Source organism: Lissotriton vulgaris, chromosome 5, assembly GCF_964263255.1.
Source record: "Lissotriton vulgaris chromosome 5, aLisVul1.2, whole genome shotgun sequence".
Classification (NCBI taxonomy): domain Eukaryota; kingdom Metazoa; phylum Chordata; class Amphibia; order Caudata; family Salamandridae; genus Lissotriton; species Lissotriton vulgaris.
In genome coordinates, this window is record NC_141693.1 from 2,016,646,566 (window position 1) to 2,016,673,537 (window position 26,972).

Genomic DNA, 26,972 nt, shown 5'->3' on the forward strand with positions numbered 1-26,972 from the left:
CATGCCCTGACGCTTTCTCTGTACTCTTTGCAGGGCCCTTTCTCACGCATGCTGGCCATGCCCATGTTCATGAAGAAAGGACGAGCAAAGAACTACCTTGTACGTGTGCCCAGCCCGCCTCCAGTGGACCACAGGTACGAGATGGAGGCTGAGCCCTCCAGCACGCTGCCGCTCTCCGGTGGGTCCCCTGGAGATGTTACCAGGAGAGACACAATCACAGACACAACACACACAAAACATGCACACACACACACACGCACACACATGCACACACACACTCACAATACACACACACAGACATGCACACAACACACAAACACCCATACACAACACACACACAACACAACTCGCACACACACAGACATGCACACAACACACACGCCCACCCACCTAGACACACCCACATACACACTCTGGGTTATATTTACAAGTAAATGGCGGAGCGTGGGTTAGGACCAAAATTGCTAACGCCGCGCTCCGTCACTTTAGAAATGCAGGAATGCTCCATATTTACAATAATATGGCAAATACCTGCATTTCTCCCAGCGCTGCTGCTAAAGTAAGTTGCCTAGTGCCAACGCAGGCACCCTTGCACCATAGTGCAAGGGTGCCTGCGTTGAGGGAATGAATGTTTATGTGCATGAAGGTGTCCCTTCCTGCACATAAACATTCACAAATAGCCTTTTGCTGTTTCTATGTGTGCTGCATTGTGTGGCACACATGGAAACAGCAAAAACAAGTAGAAATCAAGCATTTCTCCTCGTTTTGCCATGTTAAGACCAGGCTTTCCCTGGTCTTAATTTTGCCGCAGCCTCCTATTTACGCCACTTGTGTAAACATGGGGTGCATTAAAATAAATGGGTGTTGATACGGAACACCCACCCGACACCCATTGCCCGCCCAGCGTGAAAGGGGGCCTTCTTTACAAGGTGGCGTTGAGACACGTTAAGAGACTCAACACATCCTGTAAATAAGGCGAAGCCCATATCGCTACAGGAACGTCGTAAAAAGTGACGTACCTGTGGCGATATTTATTTATTTATTTATTATTTATGAATCTTGTAGAGCGCACAGCTACCTCCGTCGGAGGTGTCCCGGCGCTAAAAACTGTCAGCAGAAATAGAGGAGGACCTAACTAAAATGAGGAAAATAGCCATGTTTTCAAGCGGCTGCGGAACAGTGCTTCAGATGGCGATAGGAAGTCTCTCTCTCTCTCTTTCTCACAAGCTCACTCCACGTGCACAAAACCTTCTCCATAAAGACAGAAAGGCCTGCTCTAGTCCTGAGGATTGCAGGCTCCCATATTCACACAACCTTTTTCACTAGCCAGGTCCGGGTGCTGACGACTGGCGGACCTCCCCGCCCTGTACAGAGAGGACTGCCATCTGCTGAGGATGCACATGGCTCCCACTCAGCTCCTGAGCTCGGTCTGTCCTTCAGAAGACAGCAGTGGCCTTCCACCCACGCGGCAGCTGTGCTCCAGCGGTGCTCCAGGCACTCTCAGTCACATTCCAGCCACCCTCCACTGTCGCTCGAGGCATGCTCCAACCACGTGCCAGCAATGCCCCAGTCATGGTCCAGCCACCAACCAGCCACTCCTCACTGACTTCAGCCACGCTTTACTGATGTTACGCTCAATCCACCACCCTGCCAGATTCCAGCCGCTCCAGCCACACTTCACTCACCCTCCACTGACGTCGAGCCATTTTCCATCTTTCTCCACCAATGTCAAGGTCACACTCGAACCTCACTACAAGTACAAGACTCGTTCCCAGTAATCTGTTTGGATCACTTAGTGATCCCCTTGATCACGTACCTTCGTTGTACTCCATTACCTCCCACCCCAACCGCCTGGAATGATCGCAGCTGGGCTAAACAACGCGGCGATTTATGGAAACAGGTCCTTAATAACACACAACCTGAATTGGGCTTCAACCCTTCTGTAGCTAATAGGAAGATCTCTGAGTGGATCAACCACATCAAACACTCAGTTAATCAAGTGATCCCCATAACAGCTCTCACCAGATGCACCAAAGACAAATCTGCCCTCTGGTACACTCCAACCTCCAGACGGTAAAGCAAGTACGCAAAAAAGCTGAGAGGATGTGGAGGAAAGATTACAGTGAAATAAGCAAATTTTAATACCGAGGAACCATCATACAATACCACACTGAAATCAAAAGAGACCAAGCAACATACTACGGCAACAAAAATCAATCTTGCATCTACCACACGAAATGTTTCAAATTGTTAAAAATCTACTTGAGCCCCCTTCAAACGGTCAGGCTATCGCACCCTCTATATGTGGTGCAATGACTTAGCTAGATTCTTTCCCTAAAAAAATCCATGATATCTATCTAGCCTGCCTTAATTTGCTAATTAGGAAATAACAGGAAAGTGGCAATATCGCCCTAACAGCTTTTCCTGATATGACGCTAGACAACCTGTCTACCATCCTCAATAAAGTCAAGTCAGGATCACGTTTGAACCCGGCTCCGCCATGCATTCATGCTGGTGAAACCCCGAAACCGGTCCTAGGATGCTTGTTTCCGGTCCAGGGAGGACCTGGCTTGGCAGTTCGGTCTGGACTGTTCCCATGAGGGACAGGGTCAAGACTGATTTGCATATGGCCAGGTCTAAACTGCGGTGGCATGTTGAGCAAAAGAATGATGGATTTAACCCAGATCTCTTGACTGGGGGTGAATGTTTTGAGTTGTGCTGCATTCCATCCATCAATTGTGTGTCTTTTGCTTTATCGCCCTAAGTGCGCCAGGTATGCCCAGATGTGGGTCCTGGGCTCACAGTGCCACTGGATTCCAGCTATCCTTGTTCTGCATTCCGTCCATCAATTGTGTATCTTACGCATTTATGCTAAAGCAGCGGACTAGATCCTGTCCACTCTATTAGAGATGCTAAACCTCTCCCTAGCCGAAGGAACACTACCGGTGGTGTGAAAACCCACCATGGTTAATTCATTACTCAAAAAGCCCAACCTAGATCCTTTCGACAAGAGAAACTATCAGCCAATCTTGCTGCTCCACGGCTGAGTTGAGTCCCTGAGAAATATGTCAACCGTCCCTCTCAGAACTTTTAGAAGACCACAGCATCCTTCACCCTACCCAGACAGGGTTCCGGCCTAAACATGGTGCAGGAACAGCTCTTCTGGCAGTGGTGGAGGAAGCTAAAATGCTGCTGAACCAAGGAGGCTCAGCAGTCATCCTTCTCCTTGATCTAAGTGCAGCATTTGACACTGTCAACCACGAGATTCTCATTGATGTAATGTACGGTGCGGTGGTCTCTGGACGAGCCCTCTACGGGCTCCACTAGTTCCTGAAGAACAGGACCTTCCAGGTCTTCGAAGGATGGTGCACCTCGCATACCGTTCAGCTTAATTGTGGAGCACATCAGGGCTCGTCACTGAGCCCAACACTATTTAACGTGTACATGCGCCCCTAGCAGAGATCGTCCTCCCAGCTGGGATTACTATAATCTTGTATATGGTCGACACACAGTTGGTCTTCTTTCTCTCACAACCAAGACCCCTTTTCCACCACCGTAGACCCTTCCAAATGGATGAACAGCGCCTGCCTCAAACCAAATAAGGATAAAACAGAGCTTATGATTCTTGACAATTCTGTCCACATCCATTCGAGTCTGGGCTGGACAGTCTGCTTTGGTACTCCCCCCACCCCAAAGATACTGTAAAGTGCCTGGGGATATTGTTGGGCAACTCTTTGACTATGGATACCCAAGCAACAAGTAACCAAGTACCTGCTACAGCACCCCCAGGATACTGGAAATTTGTTATATCTGTTCCCCTCATCCTCAAAAAAAACGAGTGGTCCAGGCACTTTCCCAACTGGACTACAGAAACTCATTGTACCTGGGAGCACCAAAAATGGTAATCAGAAAATTACAGGTGGTGCAGACTTCCGCAGCTCAGGATCTGCTTAATATTCCCGGGCACAAGTCTGCTCATCAAGCAGTGATCTCCCTCACTGGCTACCAAAAGCCCAGATAATTTCCCTCAAAGCCCTCTATATGGCTCATAGGGAACTCCAAGACAAAGGCCCCCTGATCTCGAGACCCTTGATCGCTCTTTACACTCCAAACAGAACTTTGTGTTCCACCAATGCCCGCTGGCCATGGTTCCTACAAGAACCTAAAAGAGCCAGAATGGTAGGTCGGCCCATCAGACAATATGTGGCCAAACTTCGAAACTCCCTGCCCTACACTTTGCGGACAGCGAACAAGGAACTCCCTTTCCGATAACATTTTAATACCTGGCTTTGCAACAGCAGCCTTGTCTAGATCTCTCTGGTCAGTCCTTGTCAATCTGCCAACCATGGGGTGCCCAAGGGTAGCTATGCGCTCTATAAATGCTAGATAGATAGATAGATAGATAGATAGATAGATAGATAGATAGATAGATAGATAGACAGATAAACACTCCAGTCAAGCTCCATGCACGCCCCAGCCAGACCCCAGCCATGCAGCAGCCTTTCTCCAGTCCCAACCCTTCCGTGTGCCCTCCATAGGCATCTCAGCACTGTCCTTGTTTTGCCATCCACCCAATTAACAGGGATGTACCTCATGGGTGGTTCAATCCAAGCTGTTCTACATTCACAGGAAGCCCATAGGAGATGCCAATAATGCTACAACACGCAGAACATCAGAAGTCACCATGGAGGAGACCATTGAGCCCCCCGTCAGCAAACAGGACAACAGAACCTCATGAAGCCAGATGCCTCCCTTTTCACCACCCTGAAAGGTGCTGCACAGGTAACAACTGTTCTTATAGCACATAATACGCCTCTCAGAGGATGGACCTGGGAGCCAGGCAGATGGGGCGGTTTCCGACAGATCACCAAAGGCGTGCGAGTAGAAAACAAAGCTGAAAGCTCTGGTCTTTTGGTTCCCTGGTCAACGGCTTGGGTACAAAACTAGAGCGCATTGCCCCTGTGGTCTGATGGGCTCCATACTGTCCTAGCCGTAAGACCTCGAAGATCCTCTATAGTGGTGGACAATGTGACGTCACTCGATCCCCCCCAGATGTGGATCTGTAGTGGTGGGCCAGTGTGATCTCACATGACCCCCCCCAGATGGTGTTCTGCAGTGGTGGGCTGTGTGATGTCACGTGATCTATTCCAGGTGAGGATCTGTAGTGGTGGACAGTGTGATGTCACGTGATCTCGACCAGATGGTGATCGGTAGTGGTGGACAGTGTGATGTCACGTGATCTCTTCCAGATGGTGATCTACAGTGGTGGGTCTTGTGATCTCATTTGATCACTCCCAGATGGTGTTCTGCAGTGGTGGGCTGTGTGATGTCACGTGATCTATTCCAGGTGATAATCTGTAGTGGTGGACAGTGTGATGTCACGTGATCTCTTCCAGATGGTGATCGGTAGTGGTGGACAGTGTGATGTCACATGATCTCTTCCAGATGGTGATCTACAGTGGTGGGTCTTGTGATCTCATGTGATCACTCCCAGATGGTGCTCTATAGTGGTGGGCAGTGTGATCTTATGTGTCCTTCTCAGATGGTGATCTATAGCGGGAGCAGTATGATATTACATGACCCCTCCCAGATGGTGATCTATAGTGGTGGACAGTGTGATGTCAGTGAAACTATGGCTCTATTCCAGATGCTGATCTATAGTGGTGGATAGTGTGATGTCACATGATCTCTTCCAGATGGTGATCTGCAGTGGTGGACAGTGTGATGTGTTGGACTTGGCCCTTCTGGTGGTTCCCCCCTGAACTTTTTGCCTCTTAGTGTTATATAATTATAATGATTTTTGGTCTTTGCACACTTTTGCACTGTGGCGCAGTGTAAAGTGCGTGCGCTCTCTGAGTGGGTGTGTGAGATTGGCCTGCCCTCCAATAGGAATTCATGTGGAATGTGTGTGTCCCTGGTAGTTCCTGATGCATGGGTAGTGCAGATGCGAGTTTGGTATGTGTGGACTTGTGTGATTAAATGCTGCACGAAGATGTGTGCGGCGTTATTGTGTCTAGTGTGGAAGTGCCACTTCTAGAAGTTGGCCTGTCTGTGCAGTGAATGTGCTGACTTGTGATTGGCTGGGGCTGGCTGGTGTGACAGGCTCCTGGAGTCAGGATGGTTCTGTCCCGGTGGTGAATGGGAGATCTGCATATTGATGGCTGGGGAGGAGTGCACCTGGGACCTGAATAGGGCTGGGCTTTCCCCCCACAATGCTGGCTCCACCGCCTGTGGTGTGTCTGATGTCCCTGACCATCCTGTGAATAGAGAGAGGGGCTGAGCAAAAACAAAGTGCTCAGGAACCAGTCGTATCTGGTTCGCCCCTTGCCTGTACCTTTAGACAAAGGAATTGTGTGTATAAAAAGAGGCTGTGACCTCTTGTAAAATGTTCTTGTTTCCTGACTAGAATCTACCAGGGGCGTGCTGCTGCTTGGGCCCAGGGGAAGGCTGACTCCCTGGGCCCTGCCCAGCCCCTGGATGCCTGATGGACTATGTTGCTGGACCCTTCTGCCTTGCCTGGGGGACCTGGAGGACTTTCCTTTGCTGGGAGCTGTTTTGCTCCATCTCTTTGCCCCAGGATCTTTTTAGCTTAGCGCTTTACTTTACTTTAACCATGCCAGCTGATGGAGAGCGCTTTATTTACTATGCCTTGAGCCCCCTTGTTTTGAGGAAGGACCCTCTTTGTGCTGCCCTCGCAGCGCTGCGCTGCTGCGTGCTCTGAGAGAGTCCCGACATGGGGATTCCCCCTTCTCAGTGGTAATTCGCGGCACAGGTGCCAACCCCGCTAAGCCTGCCGCTTATTGCCCTTTTTTTTTTGCGTTGTGTTTATTTCCACCTGGGAGCTTACCCCGTACTTTCCGGAGGAATCGCCGCGCCGCCAGGAGTGAACTCACCCCAGAGCCTAGAGGCTGGTACGAGTTGCCGCGCTGCCATTAGCTGCCCCAGGCCGGAAAGCTGGAAGGAGGACGGGAGCCCACCCCGCCTCCATACGACGTGCTGCGAGAGTCCCCAGTGAAGCCGAGGGCAGCCGCAGCGTCTGAGAGCCCCGAGGAGCAGGAGCTCTCTGGCCACAGCCGCCGTCCCGGTGAGTGCACAGATTTAAAGAGAGAGGGGCCGTTGGGGCACATTGCCGGTGCCCGTCCCTCCCTCCAGTGGTGCAGACATGCTTGTGGGGCGCTGGGAGGGTAGAGTGGCCCCGGCAGGCAGCGGGCGGCTCCCCCGCGAGGCGCCATTGTAAAGAGCCCCGATAGGCTCAGGGGGCACCCTGTGATTTCGAGTCCCCCAGGGAGGGACTCCAACGGCGGGCATTGTTGTTCTAGAGCCCCCGAGGCTCAAGGGGGCATATTGCAAAGAGCCCTGAAAGGCTCCGTGGCATAATTTTCCTCGAGTCCCCCGAGAGGGACTCCATCGATTTGGGGGCATTTTTTGGTGGTAGAGCGGCCCCGGCAGACAGCGGGCTGCTCCCCTCACACTGGGCATTCTTTCTTCGGAGCACCGAGGCTCCCACCTTGCCCCACAGTTGTTCTTGAGCCCAGCAAGGCTCACGGGGCCACAAGTGTTTTGGTGGCCAGAGCCCACGAGGCTGCACCGTGTTGGTCCCATTATCTCCACAGCTGCCCAGCACTTTTAGGCCCCTTGACATTGCGGACACAGAGCGTCCTAGCCCCAGAGAGGTCAGTTGGCCTGAGGAAAGTCACAGGTTGTGGCCTATGTGATGTCTGCGCAATTGTTCTTTGCTGCACCTCTGAATGTAAGTTTATGCATCATGTGTTTTTTTCCCTACACCGCTGAACGTGTTCTTATGCATCATGTGTCTTCCCTACACCGCTGAATGTGTTTTTATGCCTCATGTGTCTTACTGACACCACTGAATGTGTTTTTATGCGTCGTGTGTTTTCCCTACACCGCTGTATGTGTTCTTATGCATCATGTGTCTTCCCTGACACCGCTGAATGTGTTTTTATGCGCCATGTGTCCCTGACACCTTTGAATGTGTTTTTATGCGTCATGTGTTTTCCCTACACCGCTGAATGTGTTTTTATGCATCATGTGTGAAGCTTCTGCTTGTTCTATATTCTAAGTGTTATTCCTACAAAGTGCTATTTCTACCACGTGCTAGTTCTAAAAGTGCTTATTCCTGACAGTGGTCCATGTGGCCCTGTCCCATGTAGATAATCCCTTGTAAATATTGCCTGTGCCAGTTGGCACAATGTACATCCTGTGATTATGATTCTGATGTGTTCTGATAATACAAAGGCTATTTTCATATAACCTTGTGTGGAGTTCCTTATGTGGGGGGCCCAGGATGCTGTTGCTGATGGGTGAGTGCGCAAATACTTAACTTACATTGCCCCGGGGATCAGCCTTACTGCTCGTGTCACGTTGCGAAGGGGGTGAGCAGGGGTTATCTTGGCGTGTGACTTCCTTGCCCTAACTAGAGTGGTGGTTTCTGCCTGGCTTTGGCGCAAGCCTCAGCAAACCAGAAATCCCATTTCTAACAGTCACGTGATCTCTTCCAGATGGTGATCTACAGTGGTGGGCAGTGTGATCTTATGTGCCCTTCTCAGATGGGGATCTGCCGTGGTGGACAGTGTGATGTGAGTGGATCTATGGCTCTATTCCAGATGCTGATCTATAGTGGTGGACAGTGTGATGTCTCGTGATCTCTTCCAGATGGTGATTTGCAGTGGTGGACAGTGTGATGTGAGTGGATCTATGGCTCTATTCCAGATGCTGATCTATAGTGGTGGGCAGTGTGATGTCACTGATCTATTTCTGGTGGTGTTCTGCAGTGGTGGGCGGTGTGATGTTACATGACTCCTCCCATTGGCTAGAGCTGTTGACTTTGTCAATGCTTGTTTTGAAATAAAGCAGAATTCTAGCTCTGACCCTAGCCCATTTACAAGCAGAAATCAGAACAGAGCAAGACATTTTTTATCTATTTATTTTGAGTTTTATAGAGTGCGAACTTGACCCGTTAGGGTATCAGAGCGCTTTACAGTTAACAACAGCAGTATACAAAAGATTAGGGCGGGCTGGATACATAAGGGACCAAGGGCAGGTATGTACAATTTACAATCACATTTTGCGGGAAACGCAAGGTCCCAAGTTCCACTGTGGAATGCCCGTAAGTGCCGGGTGGATAGTGCCTAGGTTCTCCAGGGGATGCACTAGTCGGAGGTAGAGTAAGGTCTGTGGGAAATTAGAAGGCAAGATTTAGGCAAGGAATTTGCCCATTAGGAAGGTTTTCGTATCTTTTTTTAAACAAGCCATAGAAGGTATTCTTCTGATGGCGGGCGGGAGTGGGTTCCATATTCTTGCTGCGGCCCCACAGAAAGGCCCGATTGTAAGTTTTCTTTTTCCGTAAACGTGCAGGTTGGAGCAAGAGGTCTCTGGTGGACCGGGAGTTTCTGCTACCTCCGGATAACACACGTTTCTGGGAAAGATATGCAGGGGAGTTTGGGTGTAAAGCCTTGTGCGTGATACATGCCAATTTCAGTTGGATTCTGGCCTCTAGAGGAAGCCAATTAAGAGCTTTCAGAGGAGGTGAAATGTGGTTGAATTTCCTTCAGCCTGTTAGTAGTCTGGCGGCCGCATTGAGGCAGGCTTTTAAAGGTGCCAGGGAGACCTTGGGTAAGCCAGAGTGGGTAGAGCAGCCATTTTCTAGCCTGGAGATGACTAGTGCCTGGACTGCCATTTTTAGGTCGGAAGCATCAAGGAAGGGTTTCAATTTTCTTAGGTAGCTCAGGTGGAATCTGGCTGATTTGGCCATCGAGTTGATGTGGTCCCGCATGTTCCAGTTTTCTTAGGTAGCTCAGGTGGAATCTGGCTGATTTGGCCATCGAGTTGATGTGGTCCCGCATGTTCCAGTAATCCAGAGATTAAGCAAAACGTCCGAAGACAGAGCTACTTATAAACATCAGCTAAAAGTATATAACACAGCTATACGTAATGCAAAGAAAGACTATTTTTCCCAAAGAATACTAGACAACAAAAACTCTTCGAAGGAGCTTTTTAAAATAGTAAAAGAACTCTGTAACCCTCCAAGTCTCACCTCAAACTTGACTCCTTCACTTGAAAATTGCTCTAAAATTAGTGATTTTTTTAGTGAAAAAATTGATAAAATCTATTCTTCCTTTGTAAATAATAGCCATAACCATGTAGAGTATCAGGTTGATTCTACTCTGCAGGCTAGCTGTTCTACTTTCGGCCCTTTTTCTGAAGAAGAAGTCAGCAAAGCTATGTTAGAAATTAAATCAGGATCACCATGGGATGTTTGTCCACACTATATCTTTTCCCAACTTACACCTGTAATTTGTCCAGCAGTTACAAAAGTTCTTAATTTTTCCTTGGATCAAGCCGAATTCCCAGAAATCTGGAAAAATGCAGCTGTAATTCCCCTACTAAAAAAAGCTGGCGCGGATATAAATGATCCAGCCAATTACCGTCCTATTTCTCAACTTCCATACCTATCAAAGGTTTTAGAACGATTGGTAACTAAACAGTTGTCAAGCTTTCTAGAAATTAATAACCTGCTGGACGTTTCTCAGACTGGTTTTAGATCAAATAACAGTACTGAGACAACGCTCCTGGCTGTGATGGACGATATTCGAATGCAGACTGATAAAGGCAAAACGGTCGCCCTGATATTACTTGATTTATCAGCGGCGTTTGATACCGTTTCCCACAAACTGCTAATAAATATGCTAGCTGCTAAAGGAATACATGGTAAAGCCCTGTACTGGCTGGAGTCTTTTCTATCGAACAGATCCCAGTCCATCTGCTTAGGAAACTTCACCTCCACTCCTCGGAAGATCAAATATGGAGTGCCACAGGGAGCAATATTGAGCCCAACATTGTTCAATGTTTATGTCTCTTCACTGGCATCTATAGGCAATAAATGGGGTATCAATATCTGCTCTTATGCTGATGATACTCAGCTGATGGTAACCCTCAATGGTGAAGAGGGCGCCAAAAATAGGTTACATAACTGCCTGTCAGAACTATCTAACTGGATGCATGGGCACTACTTGAAATTAAATGCTGACAAGTCAGAAATTCTTCTATTTGGCGGATCCAAACAGCTCTGGGACAACTCTTGGTGGCCAAACACTTTAGGTACCCCACCAAACCCAACCCTGACCGCTAGAAATCTGGGAATCCATATGGACACCACTTTATCCATGAAGCATCATGTTACCACAATATGTGGCAAAGGATTCGCCATACTAAAAATGATGAAGCGAGTTTTTCCCTGGATTCCGATGGAATGCAGACAGATTTTAGTTCAATCTTTACTGATTAGTAGGCTGGACTACGGCAACTCGCTGTTTGTTGGTATGGCCGATTATCTATTTTCAAAACTACAGCTGGTCCAGAATGCGGCAGCTAAAGCTGTCTGCGATAAAAAAAAGTACGATTCTGCTACAAACTGCCTGAGAGCGTTACATTGGTTGCCTATGAGGCAAAGAGCAGTTTTTAAAATGTTGTGCATTGCTCATAAAACTTTGCATAATACTGGTCCTTACATCCTGCGGAACAGAATTAAGCTCTATGCCCCAGTTCGTAACCTACGCTCACAAGCCACAGCTAAAGCTGTCACCACACGAATAAAATTATCCAGGATGGGCGGGCGCGCCTTTTCGCACCTTGCCGCTAAGTGCTGGAATGACTTGCCTATTGATCTTCGATGTACTGATTGTTACTTTACTTTCAGAAAAAAACTAAAAACTGCATTATTCCCTAAATAGTATAAATAATAGTCCCTGGTATCTTGCCTATGGCTTACTGTTTAACTGTAGCGCCGTGATATCCTGTTGGATGAATGTCGCGCTTTAGAAGTACATATAACAATAACAATAACAGTCAAGGGTTATTCCGAGGGATTTGGCTGAGTCCACAATGGTCTCAGGGCAGTTTAAGGTTGTGATGGCCTTGATCCACGTCTGAGTCTCATGGTTGGTTTTCTGAGGTGAGATTAGTAGGGATTCTGTCTTCTTTGCGTTGACTTTGAGTTGGTTGGAGGAAAGCCAGAGGACAGTCAATTTCAAGGCCTCATTCAGGGAAAGAATCTCCTAGAGGGAGGAGATTTTGATGTAGATCTGGGTGTCCTCAGCGTACATGTGGTAGGAGATATTTGCGGTCTGTGGTACTTTGGCAAGCAGTTCTAGGTAAAGGTTGAAGAGGGTTGGGGACAAGGTTGATCCTTGGGGGACTCCAACAGTGACCGGAAAGGGAGCGGACAGGTTGCCGTTAATTAAGAATCTTTGTGACCGTTTATGGAGGAAGGACCTGAACCCTTCAAGAACAGCGCCATCCATTCCCATCCAGAGTTTGAAGCGTTTGGGTAGTATTTCGAGACCGAGGAAAGATCAAGGAGGATTAGTAGGCCGGTTTTGTCTTGGTCAAGGGCTTGGAGGGCATCATCAACAACGTGGAGAATGGTGGTTTCCGTGCTGTGCCCGGGCCTGATGCTGGATTGGAAGTCATCTAGTAGATGGAAGTTGGCAATATGCTGGCTAAGCTGCTGTTGCACACACTTCTCTAGAACTTTGGCTAAGAGAGAGATGTTAGCAATAGGTCTAAAGTTGCCAGGGGAGGCAGGATCAAGCAAAAGTGTTTTTTAAGATGGGGAGTGTAGGAGAGTAGGGTCTGCAATCCTATGATCACCCCAGATTTTTGCTTTTTGCTTCACTGGTTTACGACTTCTCTGGCTGTGGGCCTGCTAATCAGACCCACAGCCTTGCTGTTGTCTCACTAAATTGACACGTGTACCTTAGGTGCATTTACCAATTGGGACTGGGCCACCTTATCAGACCCTGTAACTCAGGGCATAGGTGTACCCAGGGCCTACCAGGGGCTGCAGCATGTATTATGCCACCCCTAGCTGGCCATCTAAATCTGACACAACTGGCTGCACGACAGCTGGGGCAAGGTGGTGTAATCACCCTTTGATTTAGATATAGTATACCTATATCTAACCCTAAAATGGATCCCCGTATTCCTATCAGTCACTCCTATGGCAGGCCTTGACAATCCTGAAGGCAGAGTGCTTGGAATTGTGTGATATGGTGCTCTGGCATGAGCTGAGCCCGTTTCCAGCTTGCGGAACCAAGTCCTAATAGCTGTTCCATGATAACGCATACCATATACTCTTAAGTGCATTATAATCCTCGCGGTTATATGCTAACTCTGGTATCGCTTTATCAAAACATGTCGAGTAAGGTGTCATACGAATTGGAATACTAACCCCTCGCCAATTCTGTCGACGGGGTTAGCATTCCACCCTTCTAGAGGGACACGACATGTATGTAACTGTGAACCCCGGTTAAAGTAAACTCAAGCCTCAGCATCACAAAATGGATGCTGCCACCACAGACACAAGTCTGACCTCCTGCTGCTGGGAGTCCTTCCAGCGAGGGAGGCTTGGACAAAGGGTTTCCTGTCAGGGGCGGTGCTAGCACCATCCCAGACAGGGTTTTGTGTATCCTGGGTAGGCAAGGCTTTAGAGGAAGGTGACTGCAAGTGGCACCCCGGTGCTCACTATGCATAGGCTGGGTAGAACCAGTTCCAGGGGCACACCAGCCCCTGAGCTGGGGAAAGTCCGGCATGGGAGAGGGGTGTAACCACCCCCCTTCCTGGTCCCACCCATGGGCAGGACCTAGTCGCGTGCCAGCCCCTTTTCCTAGTATAAAGATAGGAGCGGGCCCCCTTCCAAATTAGATCATCTTTGAATCCTGAAACTATTTTCTACGAAAGGAACTCAAGACTTCTTCCTAAGATTTCTCCCTTGTGACTAAGGAGTAGTCACCCTGCACCCGCAGGCACCATCTAAGAACACTGCGGTTTGCAGCACGTCCTTCCTCCGGAATCCGACCGACCAGCATGACGAGACCCGGCTTCCCTGGCACCTCTGACCTCTACCTACATCATCAGCCCAGCTGAGATCCGTGGGTGTGACGAGACCTCGAGGGACCGGCCATCTTCAGAACTGCACGACGCTTATCCAGCACGACCGCCGAGGGATCCTCGAGTGAGTGCTCTGGGGTTCGAGAAGCCCTAACCCTGAGCAGCTCCAGCACCGAAGTTCAGCCCCCCAGCATCCACCAGATCTGCGTGGGGCCCTTCTGCTCTTTGCTGCTCACCGCATTGTCCGGCTACTTGCCTGCTGGCTTGTGGCCCTCTTGACGACGCACCACGACGACAACACCGCTGGTCTGGTTGCTCCAGACTGGCCCTTGCTCCCCATTTTAAGTCCACCGCGTGGGCTTGCATTTGCCAAGACTTGTTGCCCCAATCCTGGGTCCAGCGACGTCGACAGTAGATACCTTCGTGGGACAGCTCGCACCTCAATCCTGGTCGCCGACAACGCCTCCTGGTCCGTGAGACTGCAGAGCCCAGCGTCGCCCACTCACCTGGTCGAGGTGACTCCATCCGGTGCCATCCTGGTGCCCATCTAATCACTGGCTAGTGATTCAGAACTTGGTCCCCTCTGCTTACAGGTATCCTCCATCATCGATCCAGGCTTGGATCCCTCCGAATCTCTTCACTGGTCGCCTGCCAGCAACTTCTTCTTTCAGGCTCCATAGACTGCAACGAGGATTCCCGACGTCTTTCCAGACCTACGCAGCCGCAGCCCCTGGGCTAGGTAACCTCAGCATTTCGGTGCTCCAGCATAGCCTCACTATCCAAGGGTCCAGATCCTTTTTCGTTTCAGCTCTACCTAGTCGGATTCGTCCGATAACACTAACTTTACGAAATCTAGCATCCATAGACTTTGTCCCGCATCCCGCGTGAGAGTGCACACTCTGCACCCGATCCCCCTAGGCCTCCTGCTAGTAATCTGAAGGTTCAGTAGTCAAGTCCTAGCGATCCTAAAGTCTATTAGAGTAGTACTTACCTGCTAGTAATTTCGCATTCCACTTTTGTAGTATATGGTTTTTCGTGCCCCTCGGGCATTTGTGTAAATTGTGCAACTTGAAGTATTTTTGTAAGAGCTTTGTATTGTGCTTAGCACCCTGTCCTCATAAAGAGTCCAGGGTTGTTGTGTTCTAAATAAATATACTTTTATTTTCATAACAACTTGTGTGGTGTCCTTTCACTTGGTGTTCAAGGGGTATATGTGATGGTATAACAGCTGGCTTAACACGCCCTCTAGAGTTTAGCCTAAAGACTGCTCTTGTCCATGCTACTAGGATAGCTGGTCTACGGTTGACTTACAACCAATCATCAATAAGGGTTGTTTGGACTGATACATAGTGATCACTAGAATAGTGAGCACTGCATATCAGGCCAACTTCTCACATTGGTGTGCAGCGGTTGGGATTTGAGCTTGCTGTTGTTTTACCACACGTATCTTAAGAATATCATTGTGAAAGATCACATAAGTACCAAGGTACATATAACTTAGCTTAGAATACTCTGAGTTCTACTGAACCAGCTGTTGTAGTCAACAAGGCTTAGCACACCTTGACTACAACTCTTAGCAAGGGATCAGTAGGCAAACACATAGTGTAGGTAGGTGCATCACTTACACCACACTAGAAGCATGTCAGACAAAGGAGGGAACTCAGAGGCCCCCCTTCTGTCAGTTGACCCTCCACAGGTCACTTCCAGATATGCTGCTCTTAGATTCCAGGAGATGAGACAGATCTGTACATCCAGGAAGCTAAAATAGGGTTCTAACCCTACCATTCCCTGTCTGATTGGTCTCTTAGAGACTTATGATGCCAGGAGGACTGCTAACACAGATCCTTCTCATCCAGATGGGAACATGCCCCCTTAGAGGGAACCCTTGGGGACCCTGACCTCAACCTCCATGCAGCAGTTAGTGAAGGGGAGGAGGAGGATCAGGAATTGTCAGGGGATGAGGCAGACAAAGGTCAGGTAGAAGTCAGTAGACTCACCAGGAACAACTTAAGCAGGCATGAGAATGGATTTGGGGGACCCCCAGGGCTTTTCTCAGGCAGCCTTAACATTGGTAATGGACGAGTTAGGTCTCTATCCAGAGGCTCTAACAGATCCATTAGAACCAATGGCTCTCAGACCTCTTCTCACAGAGGGATGACATCCCCTCAGAGGAGAGAGCATGAGGCCAAGATGAGGGAAGTCAATCTGAGGATTGAAAGGGAAAAACTTGCCCTGGCCAAAGAGAGACTTGCCTTTGCCAGAGAGCAGAAATTGAGTGGGGTAGATCCCACTGGTGGCAGCATTCTCCCAAGAGAAAAAGACAGGAGTTTAGACACTAGACACCTGAGTAAGATAGTGCCCCCCTTTAAACAAGGGGATGATATCCACAAATGGATAACTGCTTTGGAGAGGGCCCGCACTGTCCAGTGCGTCCCCCAGAGTCAGTGGGCAGCTGTCTTGTGGCTCTCCTTTGAAAGCAAAGGTAGAGATAAGCTCCTCACTACTAGAGCTAAGGATGCTATCAATTACCAAGTCCTGAAAAATACACTGATAGATGGGTTTGGCCTAACCACTGAGCAGTACAGGTTGCTGTTCAGGGATACCCAGAAAACTCAGTCTCAGGATTGGTCTGATTTTGTGGATTGTGCCACTAAGGCTTTGGAGGGCTGGTTGCTGGGCAGTAAGGTTACTGATTATACAGGATTGTACAATCTGAAAATGAGGGAACAGATTATAAACAATTGTCAGAACCAGTTGTTGCATCAGCACCTTGTTGACTCAGATCTGACCTCTCCCCAAGAATTGGGAAAGAAGGCAGACAGATGGGTCAGAACAAGGGTTAAGCAGAACCAGGGCCAGAACCAGGGTGGTCAGAAGAAAGCAGACCAGAAGGGTAATAATACCAAAGGTGAACAAAATGACCAGAAGTCTTCGACAGGCCCCCAACAAACCAAAGAGGGTGGGGGTCAGGCTTCCCAGAAGAAGAAGACTCAAGAAGGCCAGTCTAAAAGGTGTTGCCAGTACTGTAAAAGTAAAACTCACTGGTTTAGTGAGTGCACCAAGAAAGGAGGGCAAACTCCTACCACTACAGCCCCTAAGGCAACTGCACCCCCTAGTACAGCCAGTAGTGGTAGTGCACCTCCCAAGGGTTTAGTTGGGTTAACCTTGGGATCTGAGGGGTGTGACAACTTAGTTGGCACACTCACTCAGGCTGTCCTTGTCTGTACAGGGGACGTGGATATTTCCCCTGATGCCAGTCCCAATACTTTGGGCAAATACAGACAGACACCTTTTATCAATGGCAAGATGGCTCAGGCCTATAGGGACACTTGTGCCAGTGTCACCATGGTGACACCTAACTTTGTGGACCCTGGACAGATCATGCCAGGTACAGATTTCCTGGTGACCAATGCCAGCAATGTCACTACCCACCATAGTATGGCAATTGTTGATTTCTCCTGGGGAGGGGTAAGTGGCCAAAAGAAGGTTGTAGTTAGTTCAGACCTCCCAGTTGAATGTTTGTTGGGCAATGATTTGGAGTCATCACAATGGTCAGAAGTGGAGCAGAGGACTCACATGGAAATGTTAGGCTTGCCAGCACATGTGCTTGCTGTGACTAGGTCACAGGCCAGAAGATGCCCCACTGAACAGGTGCTGGATCCTGGAACAATGGACCAGACACCTTCCAAGAAGAAGAGCAGTAGGGTTAAGGCATTGCCTTCCCCCTTGCCCCAGGTTGTGGATCAAGTCTCAGAGGAGGCTGACCTCAAAGAGCTGAGGTAAACTGAGCCTAAAGAACTTGAACCTGATCAGGTTGAGTTTCTGGGTTCAGGGGCCCCCTCCGGAGAAGACCTGGGTAAGGAACAGTTAGACTGCCCTTCACTTGAACCCCTCAGACAGCAGGCTGCTGCTGAGGCTGCAGGGAACGGCACAGGTGCCCACAGGGTATACTGGGAAGATGGACTCCTGTACTCTGAGTCAAGAGACCCCAAACCTGTTGCAACCAGGAGGCTGGTCATCCCCTTGTCTCTGAGAGGTTTCCTTCTCACCTTGGCCCATGAGATTCCCCTTCCAGGACACTTAGGCCAGAACAAGACTTGGGACAGAATTGTCTCACACTTTCACTGGCCTCACATGAATAAAGATACCAAGGAGTTTTGCCGCTCCTGTGTCACTTGCCAAGCCAGTGGTAAGTCAGGTGGCACAACAAAGGCCCCCCTTATACCAATGCCTGTGGTGGGGGTGCCCTTTGAAAGAGTGGGGATTGACATTGTTGGTCCAATGGAACCCCAGACAGCATCAGGGCACAAGTTTATACTGGTGGTGGTGGACCATGCCACCAGGTATCCTGAAGCTATTCCCCTTAGGACCACTACAGCACCTGTTGTGGCAAGAGCCCTAGTTGGAGTGTTCTCCAGAGTGGGCTTCCCTAAGGAGGTTGTCTCTGACAGAGGTGCAAACTTCATGTCAGGATATTTGACTGCTATGTGGAAGGAATGTGGTGTCAACTACAAGTTCACTACACCCTATCATCCACAATGCAATGGGCTTGTTGAAAGGTTCAACAGGACCCTAAAAGGGATGATTCATGGACTACCTGAAAAGCTCAGGCGTAGATGGGATGTCCTGATACCCTGCCTCTTGTTTGCTTACAGAGAGGTCCCACAGAAGGGGGTTGGCTTCAGCCCTTTTGAACTTCTGTATGGGCATCCTGTGAGAGGACCCCTGTGTTTGGTGAAGCAAGGATGGGAGAGACCTCTCAAAAAGCCTGCAACCAACATAGTGGACTATGTACTTGGTCTCCGCTCCAGGATGGCTGAGTATGTGGAAAAGGCATCTAAAAACCTTGAGGCCAGCCAAGAACTTCAAAAGGCTTGGCATGACCAAAAGGCTGTCCTGACTGTGTACAAGCCTGGACAGAAGGTGTGGGTGTTGGAGCCAGTGGCCCCAGCAGCACTCAAAGACAAATGGTCTGGGCCCCACACAATCCTTGAGCAAAAGGGAGAGGTCACCTACCTGGTAGACCTTGGAACTCCGAGGAGCCCCCACAGGGTGCTCCATGTGAACAGGCTCAAAGCATATGTTAACAGGAAGGACATGAGCTTGCTCATGGCCACAGATGAGGGACAGGAGGAGGAGAGTGACCCTCTCCCAGACCTGCTCACCCAGCATCCTGATGATGGATCAGTAGATGGTGTTGTCTTTTGTGGCAGCCTCTCTGACCATCAACAGAAGGATTGCAAACAAGTTCTTCAATCCTTCAGACATATGTTCTCTTTGACACCCAGTCAAACCAATTGGTGTACCCATGAGGTTGACACTGGTGACAGCCTGCCAGTCAAGAGTAAAATCTACAGGCAGCCTGATCATGTTAGAGACTGCATTAAGACAGAAGTGCAGAAAATGTTGGAGCTGGGAGTCATTGAGCCCTCAGATAGCCCTTGGGCTAGTCCAGTAGTTCTAGTGCCAAAGCCTCACACCCAGGGTGGTAAGAAAGAGATGAGGTTTTGCGTAGACTACAGAGGCCTCAATGCAGTCACTAAGACTGATGCCCACCCAATACCAAGGGCAGATGAACTTATAGATAGATTGGCTTCTGCCAACTACTTAAGCACATTTGACCTGACAGCTGGGTATTGGCAAATCAGGTTAGCTGAGGATGCCAAGCCCAAGACAGCATTTTCTACCCCTGGTGGGCATTATCAATTTGTGGTAATGCCCTTTGGTTTGAAAAATGCACCTGCCACCTTCCAAAGGCTGGTGAATCAAGTTCTCCCTGGGCTGGATGACTTCTGTGCAGCATATCTTGATGATATAGCTGTCTTTAGTTCCACCTGGGAGGATCACCTGGTCCACCTGAGGAATGTGTTAGAGGCACTGCAAGCAGCAGGTCTCACTATCAAGGCCACAAAGTGCCAGATAGGGCAGACACAGTTTGTATACCTGGGCCACCTTGTAGGTGGAGGCCAGGTTCAGCCACTGGAGAGCAAGATACAGTCCATCAGGGACTGGGCTCCTCCAACCACCCAGACTCAGGTTCGAGCTTTCTTGGGCCTGACTGGTTATTACAGGAAATTTGTCAGAAATTATGGATCAATTGTGACTCCACTTAATGAACTGACAAGTAAAAAGATGCCAAAGAAAGTTCAGTGGACAGCAGGCTGTCAAAAAGCATTCGATGACCTAAAGTAGGCCATGTGAACAGCACCTATCCTCAAGAGTCCAGACTGCTCCAAACCATTCATTGTCCAAACAGATGCTTCTGAGTTGGGTGTGGGAGCTGTTCTATCTCAGCTGAATTTTGATGGTCATGACCAGCCCATTGCTTTTATAAGCAGAAGGCTGACCCCTAGAGAGAAAAATTGGTCAGCTATTGAGAGGGAGGCCTTTGCTGTGGTTTGGGCCCTGAAGAAACTGAGGCCATACTTGTTTGGCACTCATTTCAAGATTCAGACCGACCATAAGCCCCTCTTGTGGCTAAATCAGATGAAGGGTGAAAACCCCAAACTGCTTAGGTGGTCCATTTCCCTACAGGGGATGGATTTTGCAGTGGAGCATAGACCTGGCACTGATCATGGCAATGCAGATGGGCTCTCCAGGTATTTCCACTTAGAGCAAGAAGACTCACCTGGTCAAGGTTAGTTTATTGTCCCAAAGTTTGGGGGGGGTCATGTAGGAGAGTAGGGTCTGCAATCCTATGATCACCCCAGATTATTGCTTTTTGCTTCACTGGTTTACGACTTCTCTGGCTGTGGGCCTGCTAATCAGACCCACAGCCTTGCTGTTCTCTCACTAAATTGACACGTGTACCTTAGGTGCATTTACCAATTGGGACTGGGCCACCTTATCAGTCCCTGTAACTCAGGGCATAGGTGTACCCAGGGCCTACTAGGGGCTGCAGCATGTATTATGCCACCACTGGCTGGCCATCTAAATCTGACACAACTGGCTGCACGACAGCTGGGGCAAGGTGGTGTAATCACCCTTTGCTTTAGATATAGTATACCTATATCTAACCCTAAAATGGACCCCCGTATTCCTATTAGTCACTCCTATGGCAGGCCTTGACAATCCTGAAGGCAGAGTGCTTGGAATCGTGTGAGATGGTGCTCTGGCATGAGCTGAGCCCGTTTGCAGCTTGCGGAACCAAGTCCTAATAGCTGTTCCATGATAACGCATACCATATACTCTTAAGTGCATTATAATCCTCGCGGTTATATGCTAACTCTGGTATCGCTTTATCAAAACATGTCGAGTAAGGTGTCATACGAATTGGAATACTAACCCCTCGCCAATTCTGGCGACGGGGTTAGCATTCCACCCTTCTAGAGGGACACGACATGTATGTAACTGTGAACCCCGGTTAAAGTTAACTCAAGCCTCAGCATCACAAAATGGATGCTGCCACCACAGACACAAGTCTGACCTCCTGCTGCTGGGAGTCCTTCCAGCGAGGGAGGCTTGGACAAAGGGTTTCCTGTCAGGGGCGGTGCTAGCACCATCCCAGACAGGGTTTTGTGTATCCTGGGTAGGCAGGGCTTTAGAGGAAGGTGACTGCAAGTGGCACCCCGGTGCTCACTATGCATAGGCCGGCTAGAACCAGTTCCAGGGGCACACCAGCCCCTGAGCTGGGGAAAGTCCGGCATGGGAGAGGGGTGTAACCACCCCCCTTCCTGGTCCCACCCATGGGCAGGACCTAGTCGCGTGCCAGCCCCTTTTCCTAGTATAAAGATAGGAGCGGGCCCCCTTCCAAATTAGATCATCTTTGAATCCTGAAACTACTTTCTACGAAAGGAACTCAAGACTTCTTCCTAAGATTTCTCCCTTGTGACTAAGGAGTAGTCACCCTGCACCCGCAGGCACCATGTAAGAACACTGTGGTTTGCTGCACGTCCTTCCTCCGGAATCCGACTGACCAGCACGACGAGACCCGGCTTCCCTGGCACCTCTGACCTCTACCTACATCATCAGCCCAGCTGAGATCTGTGGGTGTGACGAGACCTCGAGGGACCGGCCATCTTCAGAACTGCACACCGCTTATCCAGCACGACCGCCGAGGGATCCTCGAGTGAGTGCTCTGGGGTTCGAGAAGCCCTAACCCTGAGCAGCTCCAGCACCGAAGTTCAGCCCCCCAGCATCCACCAGATCTGCGTGGGGCCCTTCTGCTCTTTGCTGCCCACCGCGTTGTCTGGCTACTTGCCTGCTGGCTTGTGGCCCTCTTGACGACGCACCACGATGACAACACCACTGGTCTGGTTGCTCCAGACTGGCCCTTGCTCCCCTCCAACAGAGGAGCACCCCGGACCCTCCTGGTCCACTCCAAGACGCCATTTTAAGTCCACCGCGTGGGCTTGCATTTGCCAAGACTTGTTGCCCCAATCCTGGGTCCAGCGACGTCGACAGTAGATACCTTTGTGGGACAGCTCGCACCTCCATCCTGGTCGCCGACAACGCCTCCTGGTCCGTGAGACTGCAGAGCCCAGCGTCGCCCACTCACCTGGTCGAGGTGACTCCATCCGGTGCCATCCTGGTGCCCATCTAATCACTGGCTAGTGATTCAGAACTTGGTCCCCTCTGCTTACAGGTATCCTCCATCATCGATCCAGGTTTGGATCCCTCCGAATCTCTTCACTGGTCGCCTGCCAGCAACTTCTTCTTTCAGGCTCCATAGACTGCAACGAGGATTCCCGACGTCTTTCCAGACCTATGCAGCCGCAGCCCCTGGGCTAGGTAACCTCAGCATTTCGGTGCTCCAGCATAGCCTCACTATCCAAGGGTCCAGATCCTTTTTCGTTTCAGCTCTACCTAGTCAGGTTCGTCCGATAACACTAACTTTACGAAATCTAGCATCCATAGACTTTGTCCCGCATCCCGCGTGAGAGTGCACACTCTGCACCCGATCCCCCTAGGCCTCCTGCTAGTAATCTGAAGGTTCAGTAGTCAAGTCCTAGCGATCCTAAAGTCTATTAGAGTAGTACTTACCTGCTAGTAATTTCGCATTCCACTTTTGTAGTATATGGTTTTTCGTGCCCCTCGGCATTTGTGTAAATTGTGCAACTTGAAGTATTTTCGTAAGAGCTTTGTATTGTGCTTAGCACCCTGTCCTCATAAAGAGTCCAGGGTTGTTGTGTTCTAAATAAATATACTTTTATTTTCATAACAACTTGTGTGGTGTCCTTTCACTTGGTGTTTAAGGGGTATATGTGATGGTATAACAGCTGGCTTAACACGCCCTCTAGAGTTTAGCCTAAAGACTGCTCTTGTCCATGCTACTAGGATAGCTGGTCTACGGTTGACTTACAACCAATCATCAATGAGGGTTGTTTGGACTGATACATAGTGATCACTAGAATAGTGAGCACTGCATATCAGGCCAACTTCTCACAGGGAGGACTTGGCCGGCTTTCAGAGAGTCGTGTATCGATCCTTGAAGAAGGGAGGCGTTGATTAATGTTGTCCAGCTAGGAATGATGGATTTGGCGGCGGCAGGTTGGCAGTTAGAGGGGAGTGGGTCATTAAAGTGGTTGTTCGGGTTTAAGGTGGAAAAGATTTCCGAGACGGAGTGTTCGTCATAGAGTTTGAAATCAGTCCAGTGCGCTTGGTTTTTGGGTGAGGCCTGTGGGGGCGGTGCAGAAGGGAGAGGCAGATCAGGAAGGGGTTGGGAGTAAGTGGTAGATCTGAGTTTGTTTCCTAAGGTTTTGATTTTGTCAGAGTAAAAGGATGAGAATTCCTCAGATGATATAAGTGACTTAGGGTTTTTTTTCGAAGTTTTGGCCAGTTTGTTGGATTGGTGTTTGACCAATTCAAAGAGCTTGCAGGGTCTGTTCTTGGCGTTCCCCAGTTCCGATCTGAAGAATTATTTGTTTGACTTGAGGATGTTCCTGGTGTAGGCATTTCTGGCCTGGCCGAGAAGTTTTAAGTGAAATGGAGTGAGGGAGACGCCAGTGCTCTGTTTTCATAAAGGAAATGTACAGAATGAGCTTAGGCACTTCGTCAGGGGCAGTGGGAGCTATACCAGTGCAATTACGACACATAACACAGTTGAAAACTTTCGGAATAAAAAGAAAAAGAAAGCATTTGCTACATTCGTAATACTGAACGTTTGAGCTTTTGGCAGTGCATTATTTATTATTAGCAACACCAATAGCTCAAACTTCCAGCAATGCAAGAACTATTGCATCGCACATGCTTGTTGATCTGTGCAAGGGAGGGGTGAACCACTGTACCCGACAATGAATGCTGTCCTGCTGTGTCCTGGCGCTGCCTACACTTACAGGAGGTATTGTTTTTTTTCTGCAGGAGGCCTGCCGGTGAGGATGCTGCAGGGAGAGGCCACGCAGGAGACAACATCACCAGTGCCAGCAACTGCAGGAAGCTTTGATGGGGCCCAGACAAGCCAAGGCCCCCTCACAGAGCTCCAGAAAAGAGAGCCAGGTGGCTGAAGAGCCAGAGTCCTCAAGAGCAGGAGTACAAGGCGGCTGAAGGGCCAGAGCCCTCAAAAGCAGGAGGACCAGGCAGCTAAGGGACCAGAATCCTTAAGAGCTAGAAGACCAGGTGGCTGAGGGACCAGAGCCTTCAAGACCTGGAGGGCCAGGTGGCTGAGGGACCAGAGCCCTCAAGAGCTAGAAGACCAGGCTGCTGAAGGGCCAGAGCCCTCAAGACCTGGAGGACCAGGAGACTGAAAGACCAGAGCCCTCAAGAGCTAGAAGAGCAGGCGGCTGAGGGACCAGAACCCTCAAAGCTGGAAAACCAGGCAGCTGAGGGACCGGAACCCTCAAAACTGGAGCACCAGGCGGATGAAGAACCAGAGCCCTCAAGAGCTGGAGGACCAGGCAGCTGAGAGACCAGAACCCTCAAGACCTGGAGGACCAGGCAGCTGTGGAACCAGAGCCCTCAAGAGCTGGAAAACCAGTCGGCTGAGGGACCAGGGCCCTCAAAGCTGGAAAACCAGACAGCTGAGGGACCAGAGCTTTCAAAAGCTGGAGCACCAGGTTGAACCAGTGGTCGTGGAAGCGGACTACCGCGAGCCGAGACGTGAAGCCAGATGGCGTACAGTGAGCAGGAACCCAGCAAAGAGACCCATGATATACAGCTCTTATCTAGCATGAACCGAAAGAAGGGGCCATATCTGCAGACCCCCAAATCCTGCGCAGAACGAGCAGTGTCCAGTGTCACTTACTGTCCCATGGGAGGGCCGCAGTGACCGCACCCATCAGCCACTCCTCACCACAGCCACGGTCACTCACTGCAACCCACAGGAGAGGTCAGGAAGTGCCCTTGGAAGAGCCCACTGGAAGCCTCAGTGCAGATCTCTGGAGGTCACAGAGAGGACCCTGCATCAAGCTCCAGCCACAACTGCCCACCGGAGAGGCCTCAGCTCATCCCAGAGACCTGTGGAACGAGTCAGACCAGAAAGGGGGAATAATGGACCCAATGTACATGGACAAAGACTGTCCAGATGGGTCCCTGAGAGGACACACGCCTTGGGAAGTTCAGGACCACAGTGGTGCACGAGCGATCATAGCTGCTGAACCGGTCCCTCAAAGCATCAGCGATTGCATCCTACCCAGTGGAGAACGAGACCCCGTGCCATGAACAGCCACAGAAAGGCCAGGGTGACAAGCGCCTCGAAGACGTAGACGCTATGAAGACATAACTGGACCACAGAAGACTTTCAAAGACTATTCTCTTCATAGTCCCTCCACTGACATGTATCTAAAGGGCCCGGGCCTCACTCTTCCCCAGGACTCGAGTCTGTTGTCCCTCTCTTCACCCCTGTCTGGCCATCCTACCAGGTGAAGACATGTCACCCCCTAATATCACCCCATGACGTCTTCTGTCTGCCTCAAGCACTCGCCGGCCTCTCTATGCATGTGAAGGCATCAAAATATCTCCCCCTTCATACATTGTGTCTGCCTCACACACTCATCTATTGCACTATGCATGTGAAGGCATCAACATGTCACTCCACAGCACGCCACCCCCATGATGTGTGGTCTGTGCTTCATACACCCCGGCCAGTCGTGGAGGCATTGAACATGTCACCCTACAATATCACCCCCATGATGTCTTGTGCCTCTTCCTCACACCCTCTCCAGCCTCACTATGCAACTGAAAGCATCATCATGTCACCAACATGTCACTCCCATGATGAAGGTCAAAAGCAGCCCCTCAACTCTGCTGCTGGGACGGTAATTTTCCGAAACAAACCATATTTCACAATAGAAGTGTTTCTTTTACAGAATGGATAATCTTAGAGCTGGCCTACACAGACGAGAGCACCTGATGACATTTCTGTTTTGTGCAAAATTTATCCATAGATCCCTGTATATATCGGCTGTTTATGTATTTTTAGAAAGAGCTATTTGTCAATAAATCTTTTATTTAATTAAAAAGAGATCCTATCTTATGATCATGAACCTTAAAATTTTGCAGCCTTATTAAGTAGCGTGATTGACCTGTTAGCATTTGAAGCGGCTCTTTGAGAATTCAGTATCTATATTGGGCCCGATTCACAGAACTAACTTGAGACAAAATCCTAAACTTACTACCATTTACTCATTTTGGTATTCACAGAAGGCATTTACTCATTGATCAGTAAGTGCCTTCTGTGACTACCAAAATGAGTAAGTGCCTTCTGTGAATACCAAAATTCTAGTAAGTTTAGGATTTTGTCTTAACGTAGGGACCAATTCACAGAACGAACTTAAGACAAAATCCTAAACTTACTAGAATTTTGGTATTCACAGAAGGCACTTACTCATTTCACACTTACTCGTTTTGGTATTCACAGAAGGCACTTACTCATTTCAGTGTGTGCAGACGTTATGGATAATGTGCTGCATGGCTAAACACTTATAAGGTCCCAAAGGCGAGACATACATTATCATTCCCAATACCAATAACTCTGACTCTCCCAAATGCGAGACCTATTGCATTTCATATGGGGACGCGCATTTGGTTTTTGCCTACTGCCGAGTGGGGAACGTCTCTGTTACTTACCCTTCTCCACTTGCTGGTCGCCTTCCTGGCTGCTTGGGGCAGGGGCTGTGTGGAGGCCCCTT

At 49.5% G+C, this 26,972-nt stretch overlaps 1 protein-coding gene across 1 annotated transcript in view; it reads left to right on the forward strand.

Moving 5' to 3' along the window:
* Window positions 1-24,298, forward strand: part of LOC147718028 (uncharacterized) — a 182,902-nt gene extending 158,604 nt beyond the window's left edge. The window contains exons 8-10 of the mRNA XM_086924845.1: window positions 34-134; window positions 4,630-4,782; window positions 24,208-24,298. Of these exons, the coding sequence (XP_086780971.1) occupies window positions 34-134; window positions 4,630-4,738 (210 nt within the window). The 3' untranslated portion in view covers window positions 4,739-4,782; window positions 24,208-24,298. The remainder of the gene's footprint in view (window positions 1-33; window positions 135-4,629; window positions 4,783-24,207) is intronic.
* The last annotated feature ends 2,674 nt before the right edge of the window (window positions 24,299-26,972 follow it).